The sequence below is a fragment of the Streptopelia decaocto genome, assembly GCF_964273445.1.
Source record: "Streptopelia decaocto genome assembly, chromosome: 1".
NCBI classification, from domain to species: domain Eukaryota; kingdom Metazoa; phylum Chordata; class Aves; order Columbiformes; family Columbidae; genus Streptopelia; species Streptopelia decaocto.
Genome location: NC_138663.1, coordinates 96117275 through 96129857, shown reverse-complemented (window position 1 = coordinate 96129857; position 12583 = coordinate 96117275). Strand labels below are relative to the sequence as shown.

Below are 12583 nucleotides of genomic sequence, written 5' to 3'. Positions count from 1 at the left end.
TTTGAACTTGAATAAAATAATGCCAGAACATTCCAGCATCATTTGACAGCAGTGATACTGTGGCTGCCCAACACCTGTAGTGTCCTCCGAAACAAGTCTCCAGCTGCAAATGGTGTACACAGCCCTCCACCAGTATTCGCATTGCTGAGAAATCACAGTTTCTTCATACTTGGTGCAATTTGAATAGTCTGGGGTTTAGACCAGCACACATTGCTTTGCCCCTGTTTCAGGAAGTTACTGCAAATCACCATCTATTTTAATATCATTTTATGTTACACTCTCTACTGTAAATAAGGAAATATTCTCTAATGAAGCCTGGAAGCTGCTACTGCAATGGCGTAGTCAAGATTGGAAACAGGAGAACTGGAGCAGCAGGTTCTCGAGAGAGTCAAGACAGACTGCTCTGCTCTGTGTGGGGTTTCTGGAAAAAGGCAGTTGTATAAAAGCAGAAGTTTCATTTGTGATTATAATTGGAGATGAAATGTGGGGGCACTACATTTGGTTCAAGAACATCATCCTTCTTTTTAGCCCACTTAATTTGTGAGCTCTTAGGAAAGTGGATAGCAGAATATGAGATTAGATAAAGAACAGAAAAGAAAAAAAGTGCAGAAACAGAAGGAAAAGCACAGTGCTAAAGGGAGAACCATTTTCCCAGTCAATTCTGAGCTCCCAGGGTGAATGGGACAGGACAAGTATTGACTGAATAGTCTCCTATAACAAAAGTGATGTATGTTTTGCCTTAATTTTTCAAGTTGACATTTCAGAGTCCCAGAGTATGTTCTTTTTTACTCAGTAGAAAAAGTTATGGGGAAAAAAATCCCAGCCTCGTGCATATTTTGTTGTGCTATGAGAATATTAGCATGCAGTTATGAGCTTTTTATTGAAAAGAAAAACACCACACTAAGCTGTGTGTGCCTGCATGAGAATATGCACCCACAGCCTTTTATTAATTACATCCAAAATGCAGGCCTGTAACACTGTGTGCCTGAACCTGTGTAGGCATAGGAGTCACTTCACTGTATCTGTATTATGATTTACCATACAAAATAGCACACAATTTACTTTGTATCTTTTGATGTGCAAAAAAAAAAAAAAGGTGTAGTGACAAAATACATGGTATATCCTACTACAGTAAAAACAAAGGCTGCACCTGGCACATCCTGTTCTCACAACACGCCCTCTGGGAGACACGCTCTCATTTTGAAATCCTGCAAAGTACATTCATGTGTAAGCAGTGGTTTCAGACACCTCAGCTATTGCAACTTCGTGGTTCACCAGTCATCTATTTTAAAAAAATAATGTTTGGCTTTATTTACTTTTGCAGGAATCATCCATTAAAAGTGAAAGCAATAGTAAAAGGTGTGTGTGAACTAATGCCCTCCAGCTAGAACTATTTCAAGACTTAGTTTTAGAAAGAATCGGTATAATTTCCAACAGAATTTTGGCCATTAGTTGTAAAATTTCACTCTCAGCATACAACAAAATTAGCAGAAATTACTGATGGAGACCAGGCCTGAGTATGTAGGGGGCCCTGCCATGATTGCCTACTCAGGCAACCTGCAGAAAAGCTTTTCAAGGCATATAACTTTGAGCACCCAAACAAGCCAGGATGCACACTTGCCCATCGCTGACACCAAGCTGAGTGGTACAGTTGACACGCCTGAGGGAGGGGATGGTATCCAGAGGGACCTGGACAAGCTCAAGAAGAGGGCCCATGCGAACTTCATGAGGTTCAACAAGGCCAAGTACCATGTCCTGCACCTGGGTCAGGGCAACCCCCAGTATCAATGTGGGCAGGTGGATGAAGGGATTTAGAGCAGACCTGCAGAGGAGGACTTGGAGGTACTGGGGATGAAAGACTGGACATGAGCTGGCAATGTGCACTTGCAGCCCAGAAGGCAAATCATATCTTGGGCTGCATCAAAAGGAGCATGGCCAGCAGACTGAGGGAGGTGATTCTGCCCCTCTGCTGTGCTCTGGTGAGACCCCACCTGGAGTCCTGTGTCCAGCTCTGGAGTCCTCAGTACAGGAAAGACATGGACCTGTTGGAAAAGGGCCAGAGGAGCAACACAAAAATGATCAGAGGGCTGGAACAGCTCTGCTGTGAAGACAGGCTGAGAGAGTTGGGGTTGTTCAGCTTGGAGAAGGCTCTGAAGAAACCTTATTGTGGCCTTTCAGTACTTAAAAGGGGCCTATAAAAGAGATAGGGACAGACTTTTTAGCAAGGCCTGTTGTGACAGGACAAGGGGCAATGGTTTTAAATGAAGGGAGGCGAGATTCAGGCAAGACATGAGGAAGAAATTGTTTACACTGAGGGTGGTGAAACACTGGCCCAGGTTGCCCAGAGAGCTGGTAGATGCCCCATCCCTGGAGACATTCCAGGCCAGGCTGGACGGGACTCTGAGCAACCTCATCTAGTTGAAGATGTCCCTGCTCATTGCAGGGGGGTTGGACTAGGTGACCTTTGAAGGTCCCTTCCAACCCAAACCATTCTATGATTCTGTGATCGTCCCTTTAGGAAACCGTGGGTACATTCTCTGGAATTTCATTTTTCTGGATCGGTTCAGTGACAGGCAGAGAAGCCTGGTGATGTGATGCTTGGCACCTCAATGGTGAGCAGGAGCAGGTGGGAACAGAACCTGGAAACACTGGAATGCTTTCAATCGGCATTATCTTGAGGATGGTGAGCACCGAGCAAAACCCGCTGGGACCCTGACAGTGCCCCAAATCCGCGCCCCTCCTCCCAGCGGCTGCTCATGCGGCGTCGGAGCAGTGTCCCCGTCCTGCGCTGGCTTCCAGCAGCCGTCACCAAAGCATCTTCCCGGTTCGCCCGGTTGTCCCGCTCACCGACCGGCCGGGCTCGCAGACCCGCACCGCAAACCCGGTGCTCTGCCGCCTCGCACTCCGCTTCCCGGCCGGTCGTGTGAGGCGCAGCGTCTTGGCGAGACGTGCCCCGCTAAGGCTGTGCGGGTTCCTGTGAGCTCCACCGAAACGCTCCAGACAGCGGCCGATGTGAAAAAAAAATCTGTGTGAGGAGCGGTGACCTACACACTGCCCTGCGGCCTGGGCGACGCTGGGCCGGGCGGGCGCCGGGCCGGGGCGGCGGCGAGGCCTCTCGCCCTTCACAGGTGGCGTCGGCCGCCCGACCGGCCCGAAGCGCCCTGGGCGACGCGGCGCTGCGCCACTGGCGCCGCAGGGGCGGGGGGAGGGAGCGGCGCACCCCACCACCCCCCATAACCGCCGCTTTGAACCGGCCCGGCTCCTCCCACCCGGGGAGGTGAGGCCCCGCCTCTGGGGCGGTGCGGCCAATGGGGGACTGGGGGGCGGGGCCAGCAGGGCCCGGCATTTAGCTCATGCGCGGAGACGATCCCGCCCTTCCAGCCTGAGCGGCAGCGGCGTCTCTTTCCCGGCGGCTCCGGTGAGCGCGAACATGGCGGACCAGGCCATCTCCTTCCTCAAGGACTTTCTGGCGGGCGGTGTCGCCGCCGCCATCAGCAAGACGGCGGTGGCCCCCATCGAGCGGGTCAAACTCCTGCTGCAGGTCAGCGGCGCGGCGGGAGCGGGGTCAGCCCGTCACGTTCGGCCGCGGGCGCCCGCCGAGGCCGGGCGGGAGGTGGGGAGGGCAGGGAGGAGGGCGGGCGCGCGCCGCCCACGCGGAATGGAAGCCGCGCGCGAGGCGGCGGCGACTGCTGCTGCTGCTGGGGGGGAAGGGGGCGAGGGGGGGGGGTCACGTGGGCGGTGGGCGCTCGCGGCGGAGAAGCCGGTTCCGCTATGCGGGGCGCGGCGCTGCGGCAGGGGCGGGCCGGGGGAGGGGGGGCTGGAGGGAGGGGCGAGGGGGCGGCTGCCGGTGTCACTTCCTGCCGTCCCGCTGCTGGCGCCGGGCGCGCAGAGGGCGAAGGGGGGAGGGCGGCAGCGAGCCGCCATCTTGGTGACCTTCACGTGACGGCGTGGCCGGGCACCGCATTGGCCCCGCGGCGGGGCGGGGCCGGGCCGGTTCGGCGCGCGAGGCCCCGTGTGACCCCTGCGGGCGGGGTGGGGCCGCCCGGCGCCCCAAGGTGACTCGCGTGACCTTCGCGGCGGCCTCGGCCTCGCCGGGAGCGGCGGCCGCTGCTCCGCCGCCTCCTCCCATCTTTCTGGCCGGGAGCCCTCTCGTCGTCAGGCCGTTCTCAGGCTCCCCCTCCCCAACCGTAGGCTGCCCCTGTCAGGGTTGTCACCTCCAGGTCACTCAGGCCTTCACGTACTTGTCGTGTGGCTGCCCTTGCTCCTCGCAGCTGGCCCTTATCCAGTTCTGGAGAAGCTGGGAAGCAGTGCCTTTTTATGCTTCTTAGCATTGTGTGAGATCTCCCATATCTTTGACTGTTCCTTCATGAACATCCTCTGGTTTCACGTGTGTGTGTAAAACCCAGGCTTGTAATTCTTGAGAATTAACTCAAATTCATCCTCAAGTTCTTTGGTCTTCAAAATATGAGTAAATGACAGTTCTCCTTAGTCTTTTAAGACTCAGACTGACCCAGTAGCTTTTGCTTGGGAGTTTGCTATCGTGGTTAACGGAAGCTTAATCTCCATGCGCAGCTGCCATCAGGCATTCAGGCTTAACAGCTCTTGGTTTCATGGTATAAGCAGGCTTAACCCCAGCTGTACGTCAGGCCTGCAGGGGCATATGATCAAACTGCATGTTTTTATTTGCAGGTACAACATGCAAGTAAACAAATTGCCGCCGATAAGCAGTACAAGGGTATCATCGATTGTGTAGTGCGCATTCCAAAGGAACAAGGAGTGCTGTCTTTCTGGCGAGGAAATTTGGCAAATGTCATCAGATACTTCCCAACTCAGGCTCTCAACTTTGCCTTCAAGGATAAGTATAAGCAGGTGTTCTTGGGAGGTGTAGACAAGCACACTCAATTCTGGAGGTATTTTGCTGGTAACCTGGCTTCTGGTGGTGCTGCTGGAGCCACTTCCCTCTGCTTTGTCTACCCCTTGGATTTTGCAAGAACCCGTTTGGCTGCTGATGTTGGAAAAGCTGGCGCAGACAGAGAATTCTCTGGTCTAGGGGACTGTCTAGTCAAAATTACCAAGTCTGATGGTCTGCGTGGCTTGTATCAAGGGTTCAATGTCTCTGTCCAAGGCATCATCATCTATAGAGCTGCCTACTTTGGGATCTATGATACAGCAAAAGGTAAAAGTTCAGAGGGGATCTGACAAACGTATTGTCAGAGTTGTATTGTCTTTTTATGTCTGTTTCTGGGTGTTAAACTGTCTGTCAGTAGGAACTGTGAGCGTGGAGGTAGAAAGGGAGGGGAAGTATTAGTGCCAACATCAGTGGTGCTGCAGTGTTGAAGGCCACACTTGGGCATGTGTAGGTGGCTGCAGACTGCTTTCAAATATTCCTGGATTTGTTCTTGTCCTTAAAGGAGTTCTTCCAAATGCCATCAAAGCATGTTGGTAACCATACACAATTACAAGCTTTTTTTTTTGTTCAGTGCTTTACTGTAGTTCTGTTAGAGCAATTAAGGTGTGTTTAACAGAGTGGGATTGAGTGGTGCTTTTACAAGGCACTTGTTTGTTAGTCTTGACATTTGGGCATAAAGGTCATTGATATTAGCTTATAGTTTAATGTAATTCACAAGGACAATGACTTGATTTGGTGGCATTTATTTCTAGAAAGAGCAGGGAATAGTGAAAACTCTTCTCATGCCATTTAGAAAAGAATCCTGGTGTTCTAATGTTACCTGTTTTGGTTACTGAGAAGAAAATCCTCTGCATTTCCTTAATATTTTTATATTGTATCAGCATGTTTAAAGTTTATCAGCTCTTTTGGTGCAGCTTTAGAGATGGCCTTACAATGTTTCATAATAGTTCTAGTAAAGTAGCTGTCATGCGGTGAGTGAACTGGAGGAGCTTGTGCAAGATAAAAAGCCTAATTACTTTTTTTCTGATTGCAGGCATGCTCCCTGATCCCAGAAATACTCATATCGTTATCAGTTGGATGATTGCCCAGACAGTGACTGCTGTGGCTGGTGTGGTCTCCTATCCTTTTGATACTGTGCGGCGTAGGATGATGATGCAGTCAGGACGCAAAGGAGGTGGGCTGTTTATTCATGCAGTTCTTTAAGCAGCATCAATAAGACAGGGTTCTTTTTTCCAAACAGTCATCTCTCAGCACTTGCAGTTCCCTGTTCCATAAATGATTTAAGTTATATTTAAACAACATGAGTAAATGCAGTAGCACTCATAACTTGTGGTGTTTGTCAGGAATTACTCTGAGGACTTTTCTTTATAGAATATGAAGTGCCTGTTTGCAGTGACAAATTAAATGAAGGTGACTAGGGGATAGTACAATTGCTGAAAAGAGCACGTAACATTTTTATTTTGTGATTTGGCTTTTAATAACTAGGCAAGCAGACAGGAAGCTTTTCTTTTGCCTGAACTAGGTATTGTGTTACTGTCTTAAAACTGTAGTTTGAGACATCACAAAGTAGCTAGGGATACAAAGTAGCTGGTTTGATACAATTATAGGAGTTTAAAATGACTCTTTGCTTTTTTTTTTTTTTTTTTCTACAGCTGATATCATGTACTCTGGAACAATTGACTGCTGGCGGAAGATTGCAAGGGATGAGGGAGGAAAGGCCTTCTTCAAGGGTGCATGGTCCAATGTTCTCAGAGGCATGGGGGGTGCTTTTGTGCTTGTGCTGTATGATGAATTCAAGAAAGTCATTTAAACAGCCTAACTAGAATTGGAAATCAAGTTGAGCAGATCATGTAGAATAACTACCATTATGGACCATTGACCTTCAAGAAATTCCTGTGAGTCTTATTTATCGGAGCCAGATGATATTTGTAGATGGGGCTAGAAACTGACACAGAGGACTGATCCATTTCTCAGTAACATGCATGAAGACACTGAATCTGGCAGTTCAGTGTGGCGACTTTATATATATTTTTTTTTCCAGCAACGAGGAATCAGTGGCATTGGTTCTGGGTCCAATTTAGGCAGAAAAAAAAATTGTTTGCCTGTGGATCAGTCTCCAGTTTCAAGTCCTATCTTCTAGGACCATAAAATTGTATTTGAAAATACTTGCTAACAAATCATGGTTTTTTTCCACTTGTACTGAAGCACTATGTACCATTTTGCACAGCTGAACATCTAGCAATTTTGTTCTTAAATTGGGGCATTCTGGTGTAGAACAATAAACATACTTACTCTATCTGTGTTGAAATTATTACATAAAAGCTTTGGGAAAGCCTCTTTTGTTTGAAAACTTGTTTCAGATGATGGTTCCTATGATACACTTACACTGCACTCTGTAACAGGATAAGCTTGATTTAGAAAAAGAAATAATTGAATGTGAGAACTTCAGGGTGTGGGGTGGGGGGAGAAGCATGGGTTATACTAATAAAAACCACTCCCATTCTTTGTGCCTGATAGTGTATGATGAGCTGCTGCAAGTGGCTTTTTGCATGATTCTTAGAAACTGATTTGCAACTTTTCATATTTTAAATGGAGGGTTTTCTGTTGTAGTGCTAGGAGAACCCGAAGTCCCAAGGACAGTCAAAAAGTAATGCTCTTGCCCTTGGTAAAACAGCTTAAAATTAAATTTAAAACAACATGGAAAGCAACATGACATTCATGCAAAAATCCAGGAACCTAGTAAATGCCTTCGTCTTCTGAGTAACCCATGTATTGTGTTATTGCTGCTATTTGGAAATGCTGATTGTGCCGTTCAAGATACAGTTTGGCCTGATGTATAGCAGTGATCAATACCTCTGGGGAAGGTGATCTGAATCTGAAATGAGGTTCATTCTAAGAGGTGAAGTTGATGGGCTGTGTGAGAGGGAATATGTGTGCTTCTGTGTAGCTGTAAAATATAGATCAAGATAGGTCAGCCTTCAATATTAATGGATTAATGTCTAGTTCTGAGGATTGTCAGAAGACCAAAATCGGATTGAGTAGTTTCTCTTACTGCTATTTAAAAATAATGTAATGCCTATGTGCCGTTCTCCATATGTATATAACCTTGCTTTTGTACTTCATAATCTGCAAAGACATGGTAGGGGGACCAGTAAATGAAAACAAGGTGTTCATCTTCCAGTCATGTTTGTAAGAACTCTCCCTAAATCATGAGAATGAAACAGTGTGTCATTGTATAATGAGTCAATGAAGGCTGACTGAGCTGTCTTAAGTTCTTTTGTGTGCCTTCTGAGGTTGCTGTTCAAGATGAAGTATTTAAATTAACTACATGGCTTTGGCTGATTATTACCTTCCTCTCCAACATATAATTTACCTTTTTCCTTTCACTGTTGCACAAGCACTGCTTTCAGCATCTGTATGTGAATGTAAGTACATAACACAGCTGCATTGTACCTGCTGCAAGTGTTTTATCCTGTTTGGTCATGGTGGATTCCTTGTGGTGCAGGCAGGTCCCTTGATGTTGACCTTGCCAATCAACCTGCTGTTTCAGTTGGAATTATACTGATCTTTGGGGGCAGGGGAAGAGTTTTTGTCTATATAAATAGAATTACTTAGGAGCAACTTTCTCTATCAGTGGCTTGGAAGGTGGAGGTAATGATAGGATACTCCCCTAACGTATGGTGGCTCTGGGTTTGTGAGGAAGAACCAAACATGACAATTACTTGAGCAGCCCTTGAAAGGGCGAGGAGATCTTTCACCCCACCTTCCCTCTTTACCTCCAGAACTAGATTTTAGCCAGAAGAAATAGGAAAAGAAATCAATGCAATTGTGGTTATTTGGGTTTTTTTTTAAGTGGGACTGCAATTTAGCTATGCTGTGCGTTCAGCATGTACTGCTTGGTGTTCATTTTTTTTAGTATATGGCTTCCCTTGGTCATGCAGCAGCAATCTTCAATGTGTGATTACGCAGTGTGGGAACATAAGAGGCAAACAATAAATGAGACTTTTAAAGAAAGCATTTGTTTTTTGCCTTATTGAAACATTGACGTATTTATTTTGGAAAAAAAAAAGGAAAACATCTGGAATTTGTAAAAGAAAATAGTGGCATCTAAAGCCTGTATTTTTAAAAGGCATTGGAAATAAGGCTTGCACCCTTTGAAGGGAATAATAAAATGCATTGGTGTCGGGAAGTATTTACATTTAAAATCCAGTTAGGTCATGTAACAGGTTTTATTTCAGTTCTCACAAATGTTACACTGGATTTTTGAAGACTCAAATATTATCCATGTGAGTTGATTCACGTTTGCATTGGGAATACTGAGCCCATGAAATGGCTGACTGGCAGCCCAGTATTAATAGTTATTTTTGACAAGTGCAGGTTTTTTTCCTACTTTTCTGTTTTGCATAAAGTTTGTTGGATATACTGTGACAGTTTGGTATTGCTGATTGTGATGTTGAAGGGCATTTTTAAACATTTTCAATAGCTAAGTTTCTGCTTCCAAAAATACTCTGGGTATATAAATATAAGCTGGTAAAATTAACTACTGTGGCATTCTTAAGCAGTCCTAGCATTCTACAGGAAATCATATTTGGAGGAAAGAAGCATCATAGCAATGAAGACTGGAAATCAGAAGTTTCTTCTGCGTTGTGGGTGAGAGGCCTTATCTCGCACTGTGAAGAAAATCTCAGCAAGGCTTAAGGAAGTCTTCACAGTAGGTGTTTGCAGAAAAGCTCAGCTGTCAGGCATTGTGTTTTTGAACAAAGGGAAAAGTAAATTTTAGGAATTTTTCTCCTTTTTTTCCCCCATCCCATTTTAGGTGGGACAAATAGTTTTGTAGGTAATGATACTCATTTCTAGTCTGTGCTGTGAAATAGTTCTTTGTTAGGAGGATCCGTGATTTTCTTTCATGCTGGGGAGTCCAAGTGATCTTTATGTTTTGAAAGTTAAGTCATCTCTTCAACCATAGTTATTTCCTCAGTACAACTTTTTTTGGGTTGATGTACATATTCTGTCTAAAGAGAAAGAAAATTCTGTAACATGCAGTAAGCCACAGAGTCACTTGATCAGAGAACATTTCTAAACATTAGGTACACTAGTACTAGATGCACCTCCTCTTGGTGTTTTAATACATAGGAAATGCTTGCAAAGCAGGAGAAAACAGTTTTGAGGACAGTTAAGGACTGTTACGACTTTTAATGTGTATGATCAGTGCTACCTATTGTCAGCTGAAGGAAAAAAATAAAAGTTGATTTAAATGCTGGACAACCTTAACTGAGACAAGAGAAGAAATGTACTCGGTGAGTAGTTTTCCATGTATAGGCACTAAGAGAGAAAACGTTTTGGTTGCTATTTTACGTTTTCAGGAGTGCTACAAGAGTGGAAGTTGCTGGGTAAGATCATAGCACTGAAACAGGGCTTGGGGCTTAAAATATTGAGGAGAGATAAATTTGACTTTTTTAAAAAGTAGAGGGATAGTGGGGGGGAGGGCAGGCAGTGTTGCTGGGAGAAAGAAGGGAAAAAGCAAGCTGGCCGTCATGTTAAGGGTATGTTACAAAGCATCAAACCAGGATGACTTGGTGAGGAATTCTGTCTAGGAAATCTGGAACTGGCAAGTGCTGCAGGGCTTCAGAATCATGGTGCTTTATGCTACTTGGCCTTTCACTGAGGAAAGGAATGCGTCTGCACACAGTGTGTCTTGCGAGTCCTTGCAATACAGGAAGAGAGGAAAACAAAGTATTGTTCTGAGTGAAGGTGAGGAAAGTATTTGGGTGAGAATAGCCAAAAAGTGAAGGAAGATTAATAAAATGGGTTAGAGGAATGCAAGGTGTCTGCACTGGGTGAATTGGTTGGTTGGATCTTCCCCATGGCAAATAGGAAAACTGGCAGTTCTTTAACACGAGTGTTAAGGATAAAAGTACAAACTCAGTGCGGAAAGATTAGGGTTGTAAATAATGAGTTTTTTTCAGTGATCTAAGGAAAAGTATTGTGAAACAGGACAAATAATGACAAAATGCGAAAGATCGTTGGGTAAGTAAGGACAAAATGAGGAAATACAAGTTTTAAGAAGGTGTGATTAGCAAGGGACATTACAGGTTTCAAAATGGCTCCTAAATATATTAGCACTAAACGCAAGGAAGAGATAGTTCTGGTGTGCAATGGAGGAGGAGAGCTCTCCATACATAACCTATTTATGCTTTATTATCTGCTTTGAAGAATTACAGCATTCAATCAGTGTTAAAGATACCTGAGTGTGGAGAGAAGAGATAAAATAAAACTAAGCTTTAAGACTAGATTAAAATAGGGAAAGAAGAGTCTAGAAACTGTTTAGACACGACTTAAAATTTACCTTCATGGTGCACATGAGGTAACATGAGCTGAGGGCTGCGCTTGAACTCTGACAACTACTGATAAGGTGCTGCCTGTGTGGAAGTGCCCACGTCACCGTTTACAAAACCACATCCACAAAAGCTTCTGGGTTGTGTGGAGTGATTTTAAGTATTTCTGATAGTGTAAATACAGGATATACAGTTTAGCAAAAACAAGCAATCCAGAGGGTCTGCTATTTTTGAAGTACTGCTTGCTATTTTGCTACCACTTACTATTTAATAACTTGATAGACTATGGACTGCTGTGCTGTAGCCTTAGCTCTGGCAGCCTGATTTGAAGTGAGATATTGGGTATTTATGACTTAATGTATACGAGGAAACTCATCCAAGTTACATCACTACCTCTCTTCTATTAAAGCCAAAGATGGCAGGACCAAAGCCAAGTAAGTTAGGACAATGTGCTGGTATATAGTTACCAAAACTGAAGAGCTTGAGTAGCAATGGCTTTGTGATTTTTTTGTAAAGGATGGAAAGAAAATTTCTGTGTCACTTTTGGAAGAAAGCCTCTTTGAAAAGGGTGGTTGGTGTTGCTCCCTGAAACATGGTTGGCAATGAACAACTAGCATGCTTCATTGACTTTAAGAACATCCTTGTTTTATCCAGCTGATACAAAGCATTCTCTCACTATGCAGATATTGTGCAAACCACTCTTCTAACAGACAAACTGGAAGAGAAACCTGAATGGTTTGGACCCTGGTTGTCATGACATGTGAAGAAAGATTGGAAGGGTTAGTTGCTGTTGGCAGTGTGCAAGTTTGTAAGATGCTGTAAACAGGAAAAGAATAAGATGTAGTGGATGTTAAGTGCAGTAAAACAGGCTGTTTAAAAAGCTTTCTAAAAGTAAGGATAATTAAACAGGCTGCATAGGGATACTACAGAATATTGGTCGAATGCAATTTGCACAGAACATCAAAGTTGTCATAACTAAAGCTATGCTGAAGCACAGAGGAAGGGTAGTTAAACACTGAAGATTTTTCCAGTCATGCTTTTCATGATTCAGTGCAACAGTTGTTTTGTTTTGTTTTGTTTTTTTAATGTGTATAGCCAGATTTATAGAAAGTATTTTCACATTGTATTATGACCATGGATATTTGAAAATGCTAACAGCAAATGTTTTCTCGCTTAGGTTATTTTCAATGCATGAACAGCAACCTGGAGAAACTGGTACATGCAGAAGTTACTGGTCTCATTAAAAATTATAACTCTGGAAAATCACTAGCATTTGGCATAGAGGATTTTTATTTTCAAAACAGCATACTTTGCATGGGAACGAATTAGTTTTTAATGG

The 12583-nt window shown here is 44.7% G+C and overlaps 2 protein-coding genes across 7 annotated transcripts in view; one reads left to right on the top strand and one right to left on the bottom strand.

Annotated features, from left to right (window-relative positions):
* The first annotated feature begins 3360 nt into the window (after positions 1-3360).
* Positions 3361-7205, top strand: SLC25A6 (solute carrier family 25 member 6). The gene is made up of 4 exons (XM_082058464.1): positions 3361-3541; positions 4690-5176; positions 5943-6083; positions 6562-7205. The coding sequence occupies exons 1-4, from the start codon at positions 3431-3433 to the stop codon at positions 6717-6719; spliced, it is 897 nt and encodes a 298-aa protein (XP_081914590.1). The 5' UTR covers positions 3361-3430; the 3' UTR covers positions 6720-7205.
* The window catches only part of LOC309442506 (granulocyte-macrophage colony-stimulating factor receptor subunit alpha-like), a 31609-nt gene continuing 25084 nt past the window's right edge, over positions 6059-12583 (bottom strand). For 4 of the 6 annotated variants that reach the window (XM_082058386.1, XM_082058383.1, XM_082058387.1 and 1 more), the window contains one exon: positions 8910-9921. In XM_082058386.1, the coding sequence (XP_081914512.1) occupies positions 9853-9921 (69 nt within the window). In that variant the 3' untranslated portion in view covers positions 8910-9852. Of the gene's footprint in view, positions 6174-8909; positions 9922-12583 lie in introns of those variants that run through there. The other 2 variants (XM_082058385.1, XM_082058384.1) reach the window with 2 other exon arrangements.